Source organism: Lycium ferocissimum, chromosome 7, assembly GCF_029784015.1.
Source record: "Lycium ferocissimum isolate CSIRO_LF1 chromosome 7, AGI_CSIRO_Lferr_CH_V1, whole genome shotgun sequence".
In the NCBI taxonomy this organism is placed as follows: domain Eukaryota; kingdom Viridiplantae; phylum Streptophyta; class Magnoliopsida; order Solanales; family Solanaceae; genus Lycium; species Lycium ferocissimum.
The window spans coordinates 52,672,387-52,696,771 of NC_081348.1; the positions used below are offsets into that span (position 1 = coordinate 52,672,387).

Genomic DNA, 24,385 nt, shown 5'->3' on the forward strand with positions numbered 1-24,385 from the left:
AAAAGTACTTTCTAAAAAAGAAAACACTGCTACCAAAAATTACTTTTAAAATAAACAAATGTTGAAAGCTTGACCAAACAGATTATAAAAATTTACTTGGTTCGTCGCTTGACATTTATGGCCACAATTTCTCAAAATGAACTTTTTAGGTGATATTAAAAAGTGTTAAGACATAATAATATTGTATGATTACAATGATGTAACTATCTGACGATGCATAGCGATCACTCATATAAAACTTTTTTTTTTTTTCACTCATTGTGTCAAACCTAAAAGTGAAAAAGTTAAACAAGAGTGTTGACTTAAGAGAAACTAATAACGTGTTGTAATAAGCTTTCTGGTACTACTTTTCATCAAATTTTCTTTCTTTTTTAATTTCTTGTCCCACAACCACAAAAGTTACACGAGTCACACACACACTCGTCTATATATGATAAGCTGTGGTCCAAAATATGCTTAAAATTCTTTAGAAAAAAACATGGACAGTCAACGTAAGATTATAAAATGATGTTGGTTTTACATGCATCATGAGGTTTATGTTTTGGTTGTCATTTGTCAATGTAAAAGGGTATTGTCTAAGACTGCGCAAATTATTGTACACTCCAATTCTTTTGCATGAAGAAATAAATAAATTTAAACTAGAACAAAGAATGGAAGAAGACGTAGTGTAGATGAGATCATGAAATATTTTCAGGATTTTCGGTTGGTCGTCCCATGAGGCATTATGATTAAAATAAAAAGTACTAGAAGTAATAAGTGGTTGGCTTAGCCATAGTATCAAAGTTTCAACAATAATGTCTTGGTTCGCATTTTGTGTTAAAATAAACTACTTTTACCGCACAAAGCTTTGTGGTGGCAAAGAGTGCTTTAAAATGTCGGGAGGGAAGTTGATGGGGGTTAGTGAACGATGTGCCCCGATCGGATGTGGAATGGTGATAGCCGGATCATCGATCGATACCGTCAATTTATTTAAATTTCAGCCTCGCGATCACTCCTCCGGAACTAAGTTTTTTTGATTTCTCGTAAGGTCTTTGGCAGCTAAGAAGCAACATTCCCTACGAAACCATAATTTCATCTAGGCAATTAAAATATAAAACAAGTTTCAATTGACACTCTTTGAACAAAGGTGGCTTCGATCCCCACTATGTGGTTGGATGAATAGGACCCTTCTACCGTTAATTAGAAATCTCGAATTCGAACCATAAAATAAAAAAATCCTACTGTAATAGAAAGCGCTTGTTTCCCTTTAATAGACCTTTCGCGGTAGGGATTGATCCGGGTCCCAAAACAACTACGTTACACTGAATGAGAAACAAGACATGTTGGTAACCGTCATCTATTTGTGAGTTGTGACAATACATATGACCAAAATTTTCATTGTCCCTTATGTGTGTGTATCATTTTCTGAGTTGTGACTTGTGACTATTCATATGACCAAAATTTTCATTGTCCCTTAGGTGTGTGTATCATTTTCTGACTTGTGACAGTGCATATGACCAAAGTTTTCACTGTCCCTTATTTGTGTGTATCATTTTCTCACGACACATTAGTTCTGTCCTACTCCTTTTTTTTTTTTTTCACATGTTGCTGACTTAATCAATTTCACTAAACACAACGGTATAATACATACAAGAGTTTGATAATTTGCTTTCGGATTTCTGTGTATATTCTCAGTTCTCACACCAAAATTATAGGTGCATGTATCCTCTCTTCTTTAATAGCTATACAATTACGTTACTTGAATGATAATTACACGTAACGCTATTTAATAATACATTGATTAGTAACTTAAAATATACACAACTTCTCACAACATGTCCGATAGTAGTATTATTAGAGACGGAACTAGGATTTGAATCTTATGAGTTCATGATTTTAATTTGTTTAAGTTCCGTAGTTCTAATTTGCACGCCCCTTACGAAAACATTAACTAAAAAAGTGATTTGACTAAATTATTCTTATTCATTCCTTGAACTCAATTTAATACTACTCTCCTTTTGACCATATTAATCTTTCTCCACATTTATTGAGTAAGGATAAAGATGGAAAATAATAACTAATTATATCTTGATTTTCTAAATGACAACTATTTTGGACCATCTATGTTTGGTAAGGACGACAAGTAAAATGATCCGGAGGGAGTACTCTCAAAATATTTGTCGCATTTTGCATTTACACACCCCTTAAGAAAACATTTACAAGTGTAGCATTTTGACTATTTTACCCTCTTAACATATTTCATGTAATCTCTCCTCAATAAATATCTACTCCATCAACGGTGAGAACCTCTTAAATGTTGCTAATTAATACAAGGGTAAAATGGAAAAAAGTTACTTAGTTTTGTCTTGAGTAAATAAAACGACAAATATTTTTAGTAAGGACGACAAATATTTTGAGATGGAGGGAGTATATAATTTGGATCAGAAACTACTATATTCGGCCGAACCATAACCAAAGAGCTAGCTCCGTTCCTGAATAATAGTTATATTTAATTTTCCGAGAACCACTATCAATATAATAACAAAACAAAACAAAAAAAAAAATAGAGTAGTTCAGAACAAACGAGTTTCCCTTTCAAGTCCCGCTGAAAGGGAAAGAGCCCACGCATGCCTTATCACATTGTCGACATGAAATTTTTGCTAAAGGATCCATTTTGTGTGGGGAAGTACATGACTTACCTATCTATATTCTTTATCATCTATATACTTATATAATTATATTATTTAAACGATAATTACACGTGATAATAGTTAATAGTAAATATTGTTACAACATTTCTGATAGTAGTATAATATCTTTAATTTTTCGCGGACCACAATCAAAATATATAACACTAAAATAGAGTAGTTCAGAACTAGGGAGTTTCCCCCTATTAAAAGGGAAAGAGCCAACATGCCCTATCACATTGTCGACAATACATTTTGCAAAAGGATCAATTTATTGTGGAAAAGTACATGACACAATAACTATCTATACAATTACGTTACTACAAGATAATTACATATTAAATAATATTACAACATTTCTGATAGTAGCATAATACCTTTAATTTTCCGTGAACCACTATTAATATATACTATGACACTAAAATAAGGGCCTGTTTGAAAAGCCACCCAGGTAATTGGAATTGCGTGTAATTGGGTGTAATTACACGGTTAGCGCATTTGTTTGTGAGGTAATTACACAGTTAGGTGGGAATTGAGTGTAATTGAGAAGGTGTAATTACACTCTCAATTCTCAAGGGGGGGGGGGGGGGGGTGAATTGGGTGTAATTCGGAATTGGAGTTACTTTTTAGTTTATTTCTTTTTAATTTTATTTTAATTTCTTTTCTTTTTTAATTTATTTTTATCTATTATTTAATTTCTTTTTTATTTTATTTTAATTTCTTTTCTTTTTTAATTTATTTTTATTTCTATTATTTAATTTCTTTTTTATTTTATTTTAATTTATTTTCTTTTTTAATTTATTTTTATTTCTATTTTTTTTAATTTCTTTTTATTTTTACTTTTTAATTATTTGTATTTTTTAAAATATATTTTTCTTTTTATAGAATTTATATTTCATTTCTCTCTCTTCTCATTCCAACCTTTACTTCTTGTGGTTCCATGTAATTGCTCGTATTTTTTATTTTTTTATTTTATTCATTTAGCATAACCGTGTTAATATTCTAATTTTTGAAACTACATCTCTTAATATTAGAAAGAATGAGTCATTATCAAACTTGACATATAAAAAGTGAAGTTATTAAAGTAGAATTTCGTTGTGAATGAGGTTATTGACTTATATTTTCCGTTTCTTTTGAATTATAGGAGTATTTACTTATGTTATGTTGAAACTTACTTATGTAACGTTAGAATTTGACATAAGAGTATTATGTTAAAAATATTCTTTCGGACTTTGAATTTAGGTTATATTTTCGATTTTAAAAATATTTGCTTTAGTACTATTGACTTGTTATTTCACATTACATGTTGTTTATTTTTCACTTACAGTTGATAGAATTATTGTCAAACATTTGAATAGTGTTATGGCATTACATTTATAAATATTTTTTTTGGTCAAATATCCAATCCCATGATGTTCTCACAAAAAAGGTATGCTTTTAATTTTTATAATCAATTAAATTAAAATATTATTAATTTGAAATTATATATCAATTATTTTTTACAATATTAGTTACAAATATATGATTATTAATTAACATATTTTCAAGAAACAATGTATTATTAAATAACTAACTTAATATTATTCATAAAGGCACATATTTTTTAAATATTAATTTTAAATTTTTTATAATTAAATTTTATTTTTAAATTAAACTAGCTGTAATTATCTTGTCAACCAAACAACACGCCTGTAATTCAACGTAATTACATTATAACAAACAAATACGGATCGTTGTAATTACAATACTGTGTAATTACCAGGCTGTGTAATTATTAGAGTAGTAATTACACCAATTCCAATTACCAGGTGGCTTTCCAAACAGGCTCTAAAGTAGTTTAGGATAAGCGAGTTTCTCTTTTAAGTCCCATTAAAGGGGAAAGAGCCAACATGCCCTATCACATTGTCAACAATACATATTGCCAAAGAATCAATTTCACGTGGGAAGTACATGACTTAACTGTCTATATTCTTTGTCGTTTACATATTTGAAGATAACACAAAGCACTAAAAATGTCACAAGTGTGAAACTATATCATCGATAATTGGATATACATAGGAATTGCGACAGAATCTTCTTTTCCTTTCCCACATGGGTTAACTATCTATATTCGTTATCATCTATATATTTGAAGATAACAAAAAGAACACTAAAAAGGTAATAAGTACGAAACTATATCATCGATATATATGGGGATTGCAACAAAATCTTCTTTTCTTTCTTTTTAACCACAATGATATGTACAAATTATATCTTTGTCATTGACAGCTATGGGAGAAAATTTGAATTTGAATTTATCAACAGAGTTGCTAATAAATTATAATACGTATCTGGGAAGCTGACAAAAAATTGATTAGGTCTATCTAGTGTGACATGTATTTAGTAATTTTGTTAGAAATTATAGAAAGTGAGTTTAAGTGAAATAGGTCTTGGAAAGAATGGCAAATCACCATTATTGCAAAATGAGTTTGTTAGGAGTCCGGAGCCTAAATGGTATAAAAATACACGGTATAAATCAAAAGAGGGTAGCCAAAAATATATATACCAACTTTTTTATAACGTGGGTCGATCACGTTATACCCCGATTTTTTTTTTTTTTTTTTTTTCACAAACGATTTTTTTTTTTGTATAACGTGGACTGATCCACGTTATACAAATAATTTTGTATAACGTGGATCAGTCCACGTTATACCTTTCATTATTTTTTTCTACCCGCTGTTTTACAAATAGTTTGTAAGACGTTGCCTCTATTTAAATCATATTTCCGTGTTTTTAATAAAATTTTTTTATTGATTTTTAAATTTTTAAAGCATATAGTTAATTTCGATGAATAACTCAAATAAATATTTTAACACATGCAATAATTAAATATGTGTTATATATGCGAACGAGAAATAAAAAAATAAAATATAAGTTAAATAAACGTCACACATTAAGCGAGTAATAAATGTTAAATTACATACTAACTATTAAACGGCACAAGACATGTTATATATTCTTGGAAGATTACATAAGGAAACAACAATCGTACAAGTTAAGAAAAACATAAAAACCAACAAGCAACAACAACTACCGATTTACGTAAGGCGGGGATTCTTGTTGCTTGCACGTACACACTTTGAGCCATTTGTTTGTTTGCTTGCACATACTACACTTTCTAGCCATGCGAGCAGAGCTATATCCATTTTATTCCTCCTTCTAGTTGCAGTCCGCGTTCGAAGTTCGCTCATATTCGGTGTTTGCAATTAACCGAAGGGAGAAGGTGGCCAATATGCCTCATCACCCAACGGTGAAAAATTTTCACTGTACGTTTGCTTGTAAAACCTGCAATTGTAGTACTTGCTAACATAGTCCTTTGGTTGAATTCCGCCGATATCACAAAATTTAATTGCATGTGAACATGGCATATGGTAGTTTCTCCACTTCCCACACGAACACTTTTTCCCTTCGGCAGAGACTTTATGGATATTTCCGCCCTTATCGTGTGCAAATGTCAGAATCTCAAAGACCCTTCGCTTGCATTGTATTCTTGCATGTCGGTATGCTTTAGGGACCTCTCCCGTATTCATCAAACTTTTTTTCAACAAAGCGCTGCAGCCAAAACTTTTTATCCGCAATCAACAAATCGGAAGGGTGCTTCTCTCAACAAACCGATCAACAAGATTTTTAAACGTATAACGGACCATGGCGATAACGGGCAATCCACGAGCTTTCTTCAATAAACCGTTGTAAGACTCGGAGACATTCGTTGTCATAGCCCCCCACCTATGACCGTTGTCCTTATGCAATGTCCATTTCTCCCCCGGAAGAAATTTTAACCACAGATACGCTGGAGGTGACATTGTTTTGATTTGTTCCATCCTCATTTTATACTTCTTCTTCTGGTGCTCTGTAGCCGCCAACCGCATTAGCTTCTCAAGGTTACTGTTGAGGAACTTTTTTATTGAAGTTGCTTTTCAAATGCCGAACGCAAAACTTATCATGTGTTTGGACACATTGCAAGATGCCCTGATGACGGTCAGAAATAAGTCCAATTCCTTGTCTCTCACGAACAATATGTCTCCACAACAACACAAGGAACCACGTCCAAGACTCAAAGCTCTCACGTGTAACAATAGCATATGCAAGTGGAAAAATGTTATTGTTCGCATCAATTCCAACAACAATTAGAGTTTAAATCTCATACTTACCGTACAAATGAGTACCGGCTATTGAGATGACAACCGCAACTTTTGAATCCATCGATGCTTGGTTTATAAGCCCAGAAAAGAAACTTGAAGATGTGTTCACCTTGCATTGTAGTTGATTGGTGCTCCCACTCAACAACGGTCCCCAGATTGAAATATTTTGTTGCAAAAACGTTGGCCTGCCAACGTTTTACAACAATTCATTTTGTTGCAAAACGTTGGCAGTTTTGCAGTAATTGATGCATGAAACTTTTTATATGCACGTTTTAGCTGAGAATCCATGCAGTTGTTAAATCTTCCATGTAGTCGTAACATCAAGAATGCAATTGTTTTTCTTGTAAAACATCATCAAGCATTTAAATCTAACCTTTATTTATTGTAAAACGTTGGCAATATTCAAATCTAACCTTTATTCAACACACAATATATATTCTTCAAAGATTACATAACTATTGAGATTTGAGATAAATTCAATAATTAATAAAAATTTAATTTTTACAGTGTCCCTTTCCACCCCCCCCCCCCCGGTGCCATACTGAGTTTGCCGGCGCTCTCGTTTTGATCTACGTTGGTGAACCTCCTCTTGTAGCACACCCGCATCCTCGTAAATGACATAAAAAATAGAAGTTATTTTTGTATGATTGGATTCGTTAGATAAATTTTCTTAGCAATTACTTTGATTGTCTACGTAAAATCGGACAGCATCTCCCCTGTAACAAGGACTTCCTCCAATACCATATACCAACACAAACAACCAAAGCAATGAAGACAAAACACCACAAGTCACCAAATACTTTGAATTAAAAGCTAACCTGTGGCTCTAAAGTCCAGTACATCAAGCACGGGAATGTGTGAGGATCCAAGATCAAATGCCATGGGAGACTATGCAAAATAAATAATATAGACATATAAGGTAGCCATTACATTAATGAAATTAAACAAGATACAAGCTATTTGAGTGGTTAGAATACTCACGTCGGTAAAACTCAGTCTCCTCCCAATTGAAGAGCTTTGTCCAGTGAATGCAGGTAAAGGCCCCTCAGTCATCCCATAAGAGCTGCCCGTCCGAACACCAAACTGTTGGGCCATAACTGCGAGGCTAATAGGCTCAGACGATGCGAATGCCTGAAAAGGCCCCTCACTTCTGATTACCGCTGGTGATTGGACCTCGGGAGCAGACGTCGATGAGCAGGACATACCAAAATCTATTATTAGGTAATATGCATCATCAGCTGCAGGCATCGTTGGGCTGGGCATATCTTGATCAAAATGAACCTCTTCCTCATCAACCAAGTGGTGATCCATGGGACCTCGACCCCGTCTGTTACCTGATTGGCGTCCTCTACCACGCGCCGCAGGTCTTGGTACATTAGGACGTTGGTGACGAGGCATTTTCACAGTAGGCGGCTCAACATACTCTGCCGGTGGTGTATAATTGGGAGAGAAACTCAACATCGTCCCCAGAGAGGCAGCAGCCATGGACTCTGTATTAATGCGGCTAAACATCTCTACTATTTCCTTCACTTCATTAGACTTAGTTGGATCTTGGATAGTCTCCTGAGCCAACCTGTACGATTCTTGATGTCCTAAAGCCTAAAAAAAAATTAAAAAAAATTAAATTACAAGATTTGATAGTGGTCTAAGACATCTATAAAGACATCAAACATCTAATGGAATGTAATGTACGTACCAGTGGCTCATGCCTTCCTGCCATGTGTTGGTATCCTTTATGCACATTATGCGCAGGATTTCCTATAAAAGTACGCAAGTGACGTCGATACCAACAAAAATACTCTGATAATGACTCTGGGTCTTGAGTTTAATTTCATACTCGGCCAAAATTACCCTTTGTCGACGATTTTCCCACAAAAAGTCCATTTGTGCAAAATTTTCTTCATCCTCCACTGTTATAGCATACCGTTTGTCACGTTTGTAATGAGAAGGATCAATCTCAGCACATGGTCCCGGAATATGTTGCTTCCTACCGAACTGTTTGAGAACGCGGTCTACTATGTGCCATTCTCGATAGATCCCACAAATAAGGGGAACCTGCGCCATCCAAATAACTTGGCCACGCCTACACCACTCAGGGAGTCCATTAATGATGGCCTCGAATAAAGGGCATACGCCACACAAACTACGATAGAAAGAACATAAAATTACATGATAATAAAATAAACAAATTACACATAAGCGTAACTATTATATCAAAACGCCATTAACAACCATAATTATGATAAAATACCTGACCATCTGTTGGGTTGTCCAATACATCCCTACATATGGGTAGCACAACACGTGCCTCATTTTCGCGAGCTTTACGATGAGTCCACTTTCGTGCAAGAGCCGTGTGTGGCTGAAGGGCCCTGGGTAATGGCTGCATCGGTATAATTGGCTCCCAAGCCCAAACCTATATTAAAAATTTAAAATAAATACATAAAAACCTTATAACTATCAAATAGGACAACCAAATAAAATTATATAATTTTAAAGGTCACGTACCTGCAATAAGGAAATGAATCCACACATATCCTTGGCTTTCTTCAACGAAGCGCGGCATAAACAAGTATACAAATATGACAATGCGGCGCTCCCAAGCTTGTCTACTCATTGCTCTAAGGTCACGCATGTCAAGCAAATAGTCTAAATTAAGTAAGTCACCGGACTTATCCGGAAATATCGTGCCGCCACAAAGCCATAGCAAGTACAACCTAACCATTGTTGCCTGACAATTTCGGGTCCGATACGTAATGTCATCTAAGCCTCTAATATATTCAATTAGTTTATTTAGTTCTAACCTACTAACACCATTAAAACAATCCAGGACCGGGTGCCCAACCAATAAGCTCATGGATTAATTGTTACCACCCAACAATACTTATATTTCTAGCATTAACATCATTCAAGGGATTACCATCAACAACCATGCTAAACATGATCTCAATATCTTGTAATGTGATGGTCGCCTCACCCGTACGCGGATGAAATGTGTGCGTCTCGGGACGCCATCTCTCTATAAGTGCGGTGATGAGCGCCCAATCATATGATACACATCCTACCTCTACTACTCCCTAAATCCACACGAGCCAAAGTAGTCAAGGATGCGAGGATGAAAAGGATGACGCTTCACGTGCTTCCAAAATTCGGTATCCGCGCGGCGTGGAAACGAAGCATCCGGTCGGTCCCTCAAGGCACCATCCCACACGGCCTGTGATCGATGCTTCTCCTGGAGTGTTAACACACCATACACTTCTGGCCCCGGATGTACGCATACCCGTGGAAGCTCCATACCTTAGATAAAAAAAAACAATTAAAGTCCAGATCAAGCTATTTGGAGTAACTTACTATTAAAAAAAATATTATTCCAATTTTAGCGAAACAAATATGCAACGCTAGATAAAGTCAACTTCCATTCGTCTTATTTAGAAACCCTTTGATAGTGGGACCACATTAATACCTATAAGGTATAGACAAAATAATTTTCCACCCACTTAGACTTAGGTCCCATATAATAAAGCATTATCATGATATTTTAAGTATCTTTTTTTGGAAATTTTGAGGCATCAATTAAATTTCACTTTTCTGACTATATAAATATCACATTAAAGGTATAATGAAAAACAATTAGTTATTCAGATCTTTTATATAACAATTCACAAAAATAACAGTAACATAACAACAAATTTCTTCAAAAGTGCTACTAAACAAATCAGACCTTTTATATAATAATGCTTCTAACAATCATATCTTAAGTTCAAATTAAAATAACACAAATAAGACAAACATATATCTTATACGTATTAAAATAACACAAATAAAAAATAACAATTAAGATATATAAGACAAACAAATATTCTACATCTACTAGAAATATACAATATTATATGAGCTAGAAAAAATACCTTAATTTAGATAGCAACAAAAGATAAGGATGAAGAAGTTGCTCCAAAAATTAGACTGTAACGCAAGGTTTAAAAAGAAAATAAATGGAGGAAGAGGAGAAGGAGACGAGGCGGAGATGAAATTGTGTAAGTTCAGAAGATGGAGGAAGAGGCGGAGGAGGTGGAGAAAAATTTAGGGCAACAATGCTGAATGAGTCGTGGTCAGTACCACGTTTTACAAATATATTTGTAAAACGTGGACTGATCCACGTTATACAATTTTTTTTTTTTCGTTTTGTGAATCTGACAGAGGGAAAAAAAAAGTTGGGGTATAACGTGGATCAGTCCACGTTATACCCCTTTTGATATATATATTTTTGGCTACCCCCTTTTGGTTTATACCGTGTATTTTTATACCCTTTAGGCTCCGGACTCAGTTTGTTAGATTGTTGTTCTTTTGACAAATCGATGATTGAGGTTTGTTCTTTATGATATATGAAACTCAAGTTTTACATTTGAACTTATTTGGAGTAGATTTGGGTGTTGAATCGTGTGTTGGATTATTGAAATTCGAAGAGCAAATATTTTTTGGCAACAAAAATTCAGACGCATAACTGAAATTTTAGGCAATTTTTACATGTGCTTCAGTCATGCATGAATGAAGTGCAGGCATATATACATGAAAAATTCAGACACACATAGCTGAAAATTTAGCCATTTTTTCACGCAATCTCAGTAAAAAATGTTTGAAGTTAGCTTTTACAAGTCAAGTAAAACCTCAGTAAAAATATCAGATATTTGGCCTTGTCAAGTCCACAATTTCAGTAAAATGTGTTCGAACTTGGCCTTTAGTAAGCCATACTAAACTTCAAACAAAAATGTTCGAAGTCAAATGCGTCTTTTCAACTTCAGCCGCGTACGTTTGAAGTTTTTCTTAAAGCCGATAAACTTGCAAAAAAAAAAAATTCAGCCACGGATATAAATTAAATGGCGCCCTAAAAGTGAGTATTTGTGCACATCACCTAACTCTAGATATCAATTACTCGTAATACTTGTAACATAAATGTCACTGTCCATCGATCGATGATGGGCAGCAATGTTTCTCATGAATCCTTTTTCTCCCCTCCTGTTTTGAATCGACTTCTTTTCCGATTAAAGGGAATGACAAGAACATATATAATTGAGAAGGATTTATATAGTCCAATAATTGACAAAGAAATATTCAAGTACTATTAATATCCTCTTATTTCATGTTACCACAAAAGATTTAAGTGGAAATAAAAAATAAACTACTGTGTAATTGGTTAGGTCTCGATAAGATTGTAATATATATATAATACGGAAAAGGGTCAAAAATATCCCTAGACCAACCCAAAAGATTTAAATATACTCTTCATTCACCTATTTTACTAAAAATACCCCTTTTCTTATCTTTTTGATTCACTTTTACCCTTAAAATTAACGGACATCTCTTTTATTTTGGGTGAAGGGTCATATAAACCAAGAAAGGTGATTTTGTTTATCTTTTCTTTTTGCTGAGTTCAAAAGAGTGCGCAAAATTGCAAGATGGTTATGATGAAACATTGTTGGTTAACTAATTGACAAGGCACGTATGAAAATGTCAAATGCGGAAAGGCGCCATCTGTTTGAATTTGAAAGGTAAATAAGCCACCAAAACCAAAGACTAGAGAGTCAAAGGTTTCGTTGAAAGGGAATTCACATGGCACATCAATTCAGAGCCCGTTTGGATTGACTTATAAGCTAATCAAATCAGTTTATAAGCTATTTTTTAATTTATTTAAGTGTTTGATAAAATAGAAAATAACTTAAATTAAGTTAAAAAAATGTAAAATAAATTGAAAGCCCAAGTTGCTTCAATGTCAACTTATTTTTTTTTTTTTTTTTAGCTTAAAAGCCCATTTTGGTTTAACCAACAACTTTACCCTTTTATCCGGATATTTTATGTTAATTCCAATACTACCCTTTACTTCTAAAAGTCTCCGAAAAGACTTTTATCCAAACACGTAACTGCTTATTTATTAAATAACTTTCAGCACTTAAAAAGTATTGTAAGCACTTTTGCTTAAAAATCATTTTTTTTTCCAGCTAATCCAAACGGGCTCTCATGTTTAGTAACCAAAAGAAAAAAATCATTAGTAACAGCATGTAGTGGAATGATTAAAATTCATACATGGACAGGGATTTTTTTTTTTTTTTTTTTTTTTTTTTTGTGTTGTTCTTGTAATAGACATTTTACGGCCTTTAGTGAGTATATATATTCAGTAGGAATTTGAATTAAGTAAGTGAACTTGAATATATATACCAAATGATTAAACGAAAAAAATATATACTAGTAATATTTAGTAAAATTCAATAAATACAATAGGTGACCATCAAATTTGCCTTTAGAATGTGCAATGAGAATCGAATCGTATAGAATATAGAAGAATACCATCCATTTTTTCTTATAAATTAGCATTACAAATATAACATGGCGGGATGACCAGTCACTTTCATGTGCGCTATCACAATCACATTACAAAAAGCAAAAAGAAAAAAAAAGAAGAAAAAAAAAAAGAAGAAGAAAATTACCTGACTAGACATTGACACAAATCTTTAAAGATTTGGCTCAATCTATTTTACACTTCAGTTTCCTTTCACTGAGATACAATATTACATAAATTTTATTCTTTTTACTATTTTACTAATTACCTAGGAACTGAGTTAGAATTGACGAATTTGTTGATAGAGAGCGCTTTTATCTTTAATCGTCATGTCCATAGGGGCTCCCACGCTGATCCAAAGTTATTGTTATCATCTACGAAGCTCATTGGGATATTAGTGAAATTATTGTCCAAATTATATTGTTGAGGTGGTGATGCTTGTGGAGATTGGTCCATTTCCATGCAAATTAGTGCCATGAGATTAGCTTGTTGGCATTGCATGTTGACAACCTCAGCTTGTGCCTTTGCTAATTGTGCTTGGAGTTCATTCACTTGCTTTTGTAATTGGCAAATTGCCCCTGCACAACCATATACAGGATCCCTAAGTCTAGCATTTGCTTCATACACCATGCTGCTCACAGCATCTGCTCTTTGAGATTCTGGCAATTCCTAAATAAGATTGCAAGAAAAAAGAAAAAAAAAGAAAAGGAAGGAGTTAATGGTGTTGAGATTGATAATAATACAAGTCAAAAAGTGTATATAATTGCTAAACTAATCAATTTGTCAAAATAACTAGCTAGTAGTAATTTGTCTTGAGAGAGACAATAAGCACTAAAAACAAGAATCAATGATAGACAGTTTCTGTGGCTAAGCATAAAAAATTATCGTTAATCTTATTTAATGAAGGATTAGTGACAGCTTATCAAAAGGTTTTATTAGCTACGCACTATTTAGCGGCACTCGATTATCGACGAATTTCGTAGCTAATTCAATTTTTTTTTTTTTTTTTTTGTAGTGAAGGGTTTGAATTATTTTTACTCAAGAAGCCATATTTGTTATTTGATGTCAATATGCAATGATGTAAACTAGAAATTAAGGAGAGTATATAACAATAATTACTATGTCTCAGCCCCAAATAAGATGGGAGGTTGTCTGCAAACTATCGCTAACCACGTTACTCCATTTAAACTCATCTCATACCAATATTACGCAGAAATAAGTAAAAAGTATTAGAAGTTCTCGATATTTTTTCAAAGGAATAAGTCTTTGAAAAAGTTAAACCACTCCTTAGAAAATATAACAAAGTCACTGACTATGACCCATAAAAACAAAATAGATAAAGAAAATGTCGACATGAAAAGAGTGGTAATAATATATATTGGGATGAAAGAAATTAAAGAAAAGACCTTCTCCTAATAATAATGATAAATAAAGGACATGTGGTTGTTGCTTCTCATTATTATAGTCATAGATCAATACCTAATTAATTCTTTGAATTCATATTGGCTTTGAGAAATCAAGTTGCCTCCACTAAGAAGGGAAATATGATTGGGATATTTCACTGTTAATTACTTGGTCTGTCTATTTCAACAATCAATTCGTAGCCTAGGCATTGCTTTTCAAATTTGCAACTAGAAACTACCTAAATACTACACGTCAAATTGGTAGACATTCATGCATTAAACATTTGTGATTCTAAACGAAGTCTTCCTAACCAGTGAAATACTCCTAATTAATAACCACCACAGAATAAAAGAAAAGTCTGCTAGGAAGTTTTTTCCGAGCAAAGAACACCCTATTTATGAGTTTGGGTTAGAAAAATTGATAATTATGCATATAAATAAAAAGAATATTATTTTTACCCTACTAACAAACTAAATATAGACGTCACAAGAAAATGAAACTAAAAACTTGAAAAATAAGGCAAATATTATATATGCGTTACAACATGTTAAAAACTTTAAATCCTTAATTTATTTATTCCTAACATATACAGGAATATTATACTTCATTTGGACCAATTTACAAGAATTTCATCTCGTGAAGTTGAAATTACATATAAGCAGTATATATACAATAGGGTAAAAGATGTATACCTGCAAAAACTTAATAATATTACTAGCACCAAAGACACGATGAGCAGTAGTGAACTTGATAGGATCATTAGGAGGAAAATAAGGTGCCAACACACATTTCTCAGCACATCGCCGCCGTAATATCTTACAGGCGGCGCAAGGGCTGACCACCAGTGGAGAGTTAGGAGAAGATGAAGATGACGGCGAGACTGAGCGAGAAGAAGATGGAGAAATGGTGGACTCCATTTTTTTTTTGTTTGCTCTTTGTAGAAGTGTGTAAAATGGTGTAGTCTTAGAGGAGAGTACTTGGGGTGCTCTAAGATGAAGTGAACAAATGGTATATTTATAACCCAAGGGGAAAAAAAAATAAGTGGGAGGGAAATGATGTCATTAACAAGAAAATGATGTCAATTTCTTTTTGGTCTTTTTTTCCTTGTACTTTTCTTTCTTTCATTTTATTTTATATGCTGATTTGACCTTAAATGAACAAGTAAGGGTTCATACAATTGATATTTACTTATTTTAGGAGTAAATTTTATGAATCGTCACTTAACTATCACATTTTTTCACCAAAGTCACTTAATTATATTTTCTAACATAAAAGTCACAAAATTTTTAGTTTACTATCACAAAAATCTCACCTACAAAAAATTTCAACTTCCGATGGGTAATATTTTTTTGCTTTTTTACTTTTAATATAATAGATGCAAACTCAACTAAAAAGAATCGACCCAATGCAAAAATCATGCAAATATTAAAATATTAAATAAACAAAACAAATCCTTTACCAAAGGGGCCTGCTAGAATTTTATTGGCCCTTTTTTTCAATATACGTTGAAAAGTGTTACATGTTGTTGGATAGTAGAAAATTGAATTATACGGAGTAATAGTTATTACTATTTGCGTCGAAAGTAATAATCTTGTGATAATTTTTTTCAAATTTATTAACCCTTTTTGTATTTTGATATATGTATATGAGTTTTGGACCAAATTTGATTCTTTTTCATTGAGTTCTCATATATTAGATTTAAAATAAAAAAGAATGTAAATATATTACCCATCGGAAGTTGAATTTTTCTGTAGGCGTGACTTTTGTGATTTTTGTGCTAGAAAATATACTTAAGTGACTTTAGTGAAAAAAAAAAGTGAAAGTTATGTGACTGTTGTGTTAAAATTTTTAGTTAAGTAACTTTGATGAAACAAATTTATAGTTATATGACTTTGTGTTAGAAAATATAGTTAAGTGACTTTGATAAAAAAAAAAAACCTAATAGTTATATGACTTTTATGTTAGAAAGCATAGTTAAGTGCTTTGGGTGAAAGAAAGGATAGTTAAGTGACCATTCATGAAATTTACCCCTTATTTTAGACTACGGCATTGTTGATGTTATTATTGTTTGTTTTTCTTTTACTTTTCTAATCTTTTTGACTTTTCAATCAGCTATATGAACTTTAACCTTATTAGTAAGGGTTCGATTTTCCACTTTATAATTCACATCTCGTTTCTTTATCTCCTCCCCCACTATATGTAATAATAGAAAACAAAAATAAATCTTTTTGGCGTGACGGAGTTGATGAATAGTGCACGACAAAACAAATAAAAAGAGAGTTTTGTTTGGTACGATTCGGACACTTCATCGATCGAAGTGATGCACGATGATGTGAAATTAACCTAAACAACATGAATATCAGGTAACTAGACTAAAATAGTACGTCAATAGTATAGATTTCTTTTATTGTCAATTATGCAACCAATTAAATCCTAAAAGTAATACTAACATTATCCTCCCGTACCTGAGAAAACAAAAAATAAAATAATGGTTTTTATTTTGTTGCTGCTTGGGGCGATCTTCTGTTTTCATTAGAACTAGTACTATTACTTCTAGATTTCATTGTTTTTTTTGGCATTTGCATGTGAAAACTCAAAAACTAGCTTTGAACGTAGTTTAGACGATTACTGAGTATTATTATATTAATTAATCAATCAGGGATGTTTAATTAGGTCTTTAATTAAATGGTTGTTGTAAACCAACCTCATCATGCAAACAATTAATTAAGCCCGGAGATTTTGCTAATTACTAAAGAGATAGAAAAATTTGATCTTCTTCTTCATAGAAATTTATATAAAGGAATTCAAAAAATATTAAACTGTTATAGTTGAGATTCAAATTTGTGACCTAAAGCAATATTGTACCCCGTTTATCATTATACAAGAATATCCTCTTTATAACAAGGAAATTCAACAGTTTTATACAACTAAAAGTTCTATTTATCCTATTTACATCATATAATTTTTTAAGGAAAAAAATTCAATCGAACCCCAATGCTCCTTACTAGTACGGTCCCTGCTAAGGAAATAATCTTCCTGAATTAAAAATAATAATAATTCTTTGAGAATTAGGTGTAAGTACAATTCTGAATACAAGTGTTATTAACAATGTAAAGCGAAACAATTGCAACAGTAAATATTTATTGATATCTTTTTATTATATCGTTCTTTATTCCAAGAAATATGGGGGGGGGGGGGGGGGGGGGGGGAAGGACTCCAGGTTTTCTAAGTACTCTCGTTTTGTGATGCATAATATATTGAGATCAAGTTTTATGCATCGTCACTCTTAAGTGATTTTTTATCCCATCAAGTTATCTAACAAATATTTACAGGTACCCCACTTATAATGTTGAATTTAAAATTTTAAAAATAAAATATATTACATGTTACAATAGATAAAGATGATTTAATAGTATAAAAAATATTTATACTCACGGTAGATATTAATTAAACACTAACATATTATGGTGTGAACGTGGAAAAATTATTGCATGCAAAGTCATCATTAAGGAATAAGAGTAAAAGATGGGATAGTCACCAAGTGCTTCCCTAACTAACGATCCTTCCTCGGTCTAATATTTATTGTTTGAACTTTAAAAAAATAATAATAATACATTATCTGTTCCAACAAATAAAGATAATCTAATAGCATAAGAAATATTTATATATACTCACATTATATAATTCATCTATCCATTTTTACTTGTTATGTTTGACTTGACACACCCCTTAAGAAGTATAATTAATAAAGTGAAAATTTTACTATATTACCTTTTGAAAATAATAATTCAATATTTTGGGAAATGCATTGAGAAACAATTATAGTTAATCATAAGAGTAAATTAGAAAATAAGCGATAAATTATATCTTTATATTTCAAATTAGACAAGTAAAAGTGGACATTTGTTGAGACCGTAGAAAAATTATTGCATGCAAAGTCATCATTAAGGAATGAGAGTAAAAGACGGGCTAGTCATGCAAGTGCTTCCTAACGACCGATCCGTTTCATTGGTCTAACATTTATTATTTTTCTACAGCAATCCAAAACTGCTTCACACACAGAATAAGATGTTGCTTTTCCAGAAGGATTCAAGTGAATTTAATATTTTCAGCACAAACTGTAGATAAATTAAATAATAATTTGGTACATGAAATATTCCGCGTTCAAATAAGGTTGGAGAGTGGATCGCATTCAAGAGGATGTAATGTAAATAATGCCTATCGAAGCAATGTTGATTCCATAGGTATGAAATGGATATATACATATGTAAAAAAAAAAAAAAAAAATTAAAATTTTAAACTTTTAACCCATAATTTTAAAGGTATAATAAATCTGGTGGTAAGAACTTCATAAATTGAACCCATCAAATTTAAATCTTAAATCTACCTCTACTCACACATTAATTTAATTTCAACTTCAGAAGCAGAAGTAAGTGGAAAACAAACCAACACAAAAGAAAATAGGTAAAAACTTACTCGCATCTTGTATTTTCATATAATCATATTGATTACCATGATTATAAGTGAAAAACTAAGGTGCTTAGTGTATGATACGCCCAAATTACACCCTTAAAATAGGAGTAAGTGGTTGTTGTCAAATATAGAACCCAACGAGGTTGGGGTCGAATCCCACAGAGAGTACAATGAAGAAATATACTCGTTAAGTGTAACGCTTGACTAATAGTCTATATTTTTAAAGACGGGAATGTACATGAAGTTTGGTTTTAATATTTGTCATGATCATTGGTACGAGACTAATTGATTTTTGATTAACAATTACTAAAGGCACTAAGGTTGTGGTTCCAATGGAAAGTAATGCAATTGGGCATTAATCCAACTCCTTTACATGTGTAGATGCAATTAAATATGGGATACACAAATTTATCAAAAGTTTCTCAACCAAATTGATAAATATCATTACTAAGCTTTCCCAAGCCTTAGAATGTGGAAAATGTAAACACCCATTTTATCTTAAGTAATTCTCCTATCTCTAGCTCAAGTTATTAGATGAGGTTTATAAGCCTCAAATCCTTGCTATTTACTCTTTTCCTAACTTTCCCTTTCTTTCTCAAGCAAAGGAAAAGCAACTAGGCACAGATAATCTTGTACACCATTAAATGACATTAAAGGTTGAAGAGCAAATAGAAAAGCATCTTTACACATAAATGGAAGATGAATACAAAATCCAATCATATAACTAATACATTTGGTCCAACAACCTTAGCTAAATGGTTTAGCTACTCATATTCATTAAATAGAAAGTAGTAGCAAAGAGAATATTCATGAGCTTACAATAATGTTAATGGAGAAGATGACAAAAAGATAGAGAATCTTCTCAAAAGCTTCGACAATAAATGATATTCAAAGCCCTCTCTATGCTAAAAGACAACTGAAAAGTAAAAAAGTAAGGAATATTCAATCCTGTGCACAGAGCACTAGGTACAAGTATTTATAAAGGGAGGACAAAAAGTCAAATTTCAGACAAATTTATGACTTGAAACCAAGGTTTGTGGTCGCAACATGAGTTTGCGACCACAGAACACTCAGTATTTCTTCCCAGTCCTTCTGAAGATGCGGCCGCAACTTGAGTTTGCGGTGCCGCATCTGCTTCGCAAATTCAGGCATGTAGCTTGGCTTACTGGGTGTTCGGGCCTCCAAAATGTGGCCGCAACTCCGAAGTTGTGGGGCCGCATACTCATCGCAAGTTGATGATCTTTGCTCAACTTACTGTCATTTCTCGGGGCAAAAGATGCGGCCGCAAGTCCAACTTACGGTGCCGCATATTTGCCGCAACTTTAAGCTCTTTTGCTCTTTTTGTTCCATTTTGTCCCTCTTTTGTCCTCGACTCACAAAACCTGAAAACACATGAAAACACACGAAAACACGAACAAACACTTGAAAAGACTACTAAAAAAGTATAAGTAGTGGATGTAAAAAGCCTAAAAATCCACGACTTATCAACACCCCCAACTTAACCTTTTGCTTGTCCTCAAGCAAACGACTCGATACTCACAACTCACAACTTGCCAACTGGCCTACATGGGATGTACATGACTATCGGTTGGTATCAATAATTAGAAAGCACCCATAGCGATTCTACTATATCAGCCCCTTCTTGTTATTTCAAAAATGCACTAATAATGACCTTATGACACTCTAAAGCTTCACATGGTTTCTAGAGATTACTCAATTCATATTCACATTCTATTGACTCGCTTGCATGGTCTCGTTGCTCAGCTATTATTACAATGCATGCTCCCTCACAAGAAAGAAAGTCCCTTTCACACAAATATCAATCAATATAGAGGGAAAAAGGAGAACACTCACACTAAAAAAGAATCTCATATGTCACAAGTATCAAACCATATGCTTGCCCTTACTTTCTTTCCATACTAATTCCAAAAACAATCGATTGTAGATCACAAAGGTCTTTTCGGGTTGTAATGACAGCTTGGGGTTGGGTAGGATACAAATTTGGGTACAAAAGTGACTATCCCTTCCTTGAGCACTGCTTTTGACTTGGTTGAGGCCTTTTCTTTGATTCACCCCGATTTCATCTTCTCTCCACCTTGTCTCTCCTTAGTCACATCTTTCTGTTGCCTTTTTATTAACCGCCCCTTTTGCACTTAGTAGAATCCTTTCTAGCAAATACAACAATAAACAAGACTTCTTTCTTTTTCTTTTATTTTCTTTCGTGCAAGGGAAACCTCTTCATTTCTAACAACCACCATTCCACTTTCTATTTTCGTCAACCTTACTCACATGACCTCTCACCCCCAACTTAGGCTAACAACCTATGTTGAGATTTTAGAGTTCAAGGAAGGATGGGTTCAAAAGAGATACATGAAGTGGTACGACTTGTAATGTGGCAACAAGAAAAAGGCTAAAGGCTCAAAAGGGGTGACTAGTGATACATATGTGTACAAGGTGTTTCACATGGAGATTCAAAAATTGCCTAAAATCCTTTCTTCAACCGATCATTCAAGTTTAGCTTAGAAAGACAAACCGGGAAAGTTCTAGTTGACACAAGCAATCACCCAAGTTCGTACAAGACGTCACCACTCCTGGCACATGCATTGTTCAAAATGAGTCAATATCTTTTAAGACAAGATCAATTCATGGTTTACCCAATTAAATATTCAAGAGTAACAAAGTGAAGCCTAAGTTGTCATGATCATCAATTCTCATTAAAGCTCAATTTTTTTTGAGGGGTATGCAATATTATGTTACCTTCTAAATGTATTGATACAAAACAAGTCATGCTCACATCCCGACCCTACAAGGCTTAGTTCCCTTAAGAAAGCGCCCAAATATCTATCATTGGGACAAGCCGACTCAAAACTTCCTAAAAATACTGGGTTCAGAAGACCATTAGCATCCTTAGGAATAGAACCACGGCTAAGAAAAGCCAAGGATATAGCTAATAGCACAAAATAACAACAACACATATGCAATAATAAAAATACTACAATGTTTAAAACAACACACATAAGTATTGTTCGTCAAATCGCAGGTCATACATAAAGTATCCCTGGTACATCATATCAAAAAGACTCAAAAACTCCATCAAACGACACTAGGAGTACTATCCCCCACTAAAAACATTACATTGTCCCCAATGCAATAAATAATTAGCACTCAAAAGGAAGTAAGCACTTCTTGTGACGCCTTAAGCGGCCTCTCGAACTGCCTCAGTGCTGTGCTCAGAGGTGGGCTTAGTAGCAGCAATAGTGGATGATGTGGGCTCAAACGGTGGGGCTGAAGTGCTGCCAGCAGGTGGGAGGTCTGGGTGTAGCATTAGTACTCTTCCCCGCAGGGAACATCATGTCCATAAGTGAGTGCTCTATCGCTCTCTACATGTCTCGCTTAAGCTCAGCATTTGCGCGAGCAACGTGGTGGCCATGCTGAGGCTGCAAATATGGCCTGAATCTGCTCCTCGAAAGCATCCGGCAGTGTCTCAATCTTATCCAGCTCCTCGTACTCATCATCACCCAAATCTAATGGATCATTTCTAGCAGTGGTGTGATGCGAAGAACTCTCTGTTGCCTCTGCCTCATGCTGGGTCCTGTCGACCTCCTCCGTATCCATACTAACCCCTGTACCCACGGTCTCAAATAGTGGGGTCCGGGAAGCTGTGAAATGGAAGTGCAACTGAGCAAGATCGGTCTTCACCGCCTTCACACTCTCTGTCTCACCAGTCTCTATCATGTCCACCCTCTTTTCTAGACTAACCAGACACTCCTCCCCTTTGTCTGACTCCTTCACTTCCTTTTTAATCATGTCAGGAAGAGTGCGAATGAAGCGAGTCATTTTGAAATCCACAACCCCTACGATCCGAGCCATGTTCCAAAAATCATCAACAGAGGGAGGACGCGTGCTCAGAGGTGGGACCCCCGTAGCAGGTAGTTGGGTGTGACTAGTAGTGGATCCCGCAGCAGTGCTAGTAGAGGCACCAGCAGAAGCAGGACCCGAAGGTGTCGGGATGGTAGAAGTGGCAGGCCTAGAAAGGTCCTCCAAGCTGGCTGTGAGGTCAATGATCTGAGCTTATGCTTTCTTTTTCTTTCTCTCGAGGTTATCATCATCTTCAGTCCGAAAAATATACACGACCCCAACTGACGCACATTCTTGGTCAACCCTCTTAAACACAGGCACCTTGTGCCTCCTGCATAAAGCAGTGATCAAGCACGAGAAAGGGATGGATCGAGATGTCTGCCATCTTTCTATCAATAATGTGGGGGTACATAAGGCGATCCACATTAATGTGTACCCCAGTCATGATACACGCATTGAGAATGGCCTTGCGAATTCCCACTAGTGTCTCACTATGGGATGGCTAGAACCAGGAGCTGATGAAGGATAACCAAAATTTAGCTTTAATATTGAGGGTAACCTTCTCAATACCCGTCTTAGGCTTTACCCATAGAGGAGTAGTGCCCGGAGCCGCTATGACCTCTGCCAAACAGGCTCGTTTAGTTTCAGCCACATTTGGCTGATTCATGTCCTCATATTCACTGTGAGGTGTGCCCCTTGGTGTCAAAATATTCGATGTTGATTCCCTCGTTGAACTGGGACACAACCTCTCCTTTAACAGTGCAACCCACCACGGCTTTCTTCGTCTTGCCCATATTTACACCCAGACTGGCGTAGAACTCTTTGACGATTTGGGGGATAAACTTCCCGAGCTCTTTAGTGAACACCATCCAGTTTCGCTGGTGTAGTTGCTCCATGATCCTGGGAAATGACTCTTCTAGCCCAGCAAGACTAATGCGTTTCTCAATGTTGAAGGAGCGTTTAATGTCATAACGCTTCTTCACCCCCTTCAATTGCCCATCTGAGGCCCTCTTCTCTTTTAATCTGGGCCTCAAACCTCTGGCGGATCACATCATCAGTAGTGGCCGGAGTTCCCTGGGCTGTAAGAGTTGGCTGAGGTGTAGAGGGTGTGGTAGATGGTCCCTCACCCAAAGCAGGCCACTTCTTTTTCTTCCTAGTCAAGCTTGCTGGGTTCTTTTGTGCCAAATTCTTGCGTCCAATCATCCTGTACATTTAATAAACATTAGGTCCTAAGAAAAACAAAAAGGAAAATCTTTTTGACATTTTTATGGTTTTAAGAAAGCAGTAAACTAACAATGATGCAAAGGAAGGAGAGAAAGAATCAATAGGAGAAGAGACAAGATGCGACCGCAAAGTCAAGTTGTGGTGCCGCAACTGCAAAATTGCGGCCGCAAACTCAAGATGCGGAGCCGCATCTTGCTTGCAAACTCATGGTTTTTGATGAGGCCACTACCAGATCAGCCTAGGATGCG

At 34.5% G+C, this 24,385-nt stretch overlaps 2 protein-coding genes across 2 annotated transcripts; both read right to left on the reverse strand.

Moving 5' to 3' along the window:
• Positions 1–5,911: 5,911 nt before the first annotated feature.
• LOC132062316 (uncharacterized) lies at positions 5,912–8,452 on the reverse strand. Its single transcript, XM_059454909.1, has 4 exons — positions 7,829–8,452; positions 7,353–7,454; positions 6,857–7,032; positions 5,912–5,990 (listed from the first exon to the last, which is right to left on the reverse strand). The coding sequence occupies exons 1-4, from the start codon at positions 8,357–8,359 to the stop codon at positions 5,912–5,914; spliced, it is 888 nt and encodes a 295-aa protein (XP_059310892.1). The 5' UTR covers positions 8,360–8,452.
• A 4,723-nt stretch (positions 8,453–13,175) lies between these two features.
• Positions 13,176–15,516, reverse strand: LOC132065641 (LOB domain-containing protein 1). Its single transcript, XM_059459122.1, has 2 exons — positions 15,275–15,516; positions 13,176–13,847 (listed from the first exon to the last, which is right to left on the reverse strand). The coding sequence occupies exons 1-2, from the start codon at positions 15,497–15,499 to the stop codon at positions 13,506–13,508; spliced, it is 567 nt and encodes a 188-aa protein (XP_059315105.1). The 5' UTR covers positions 15,500–15,516; the 3' UTR covers positions 13,176–13,505.
• Between the last annotated feature and the right edge of the window lie 8,869 nt (positions 15,517–24,385).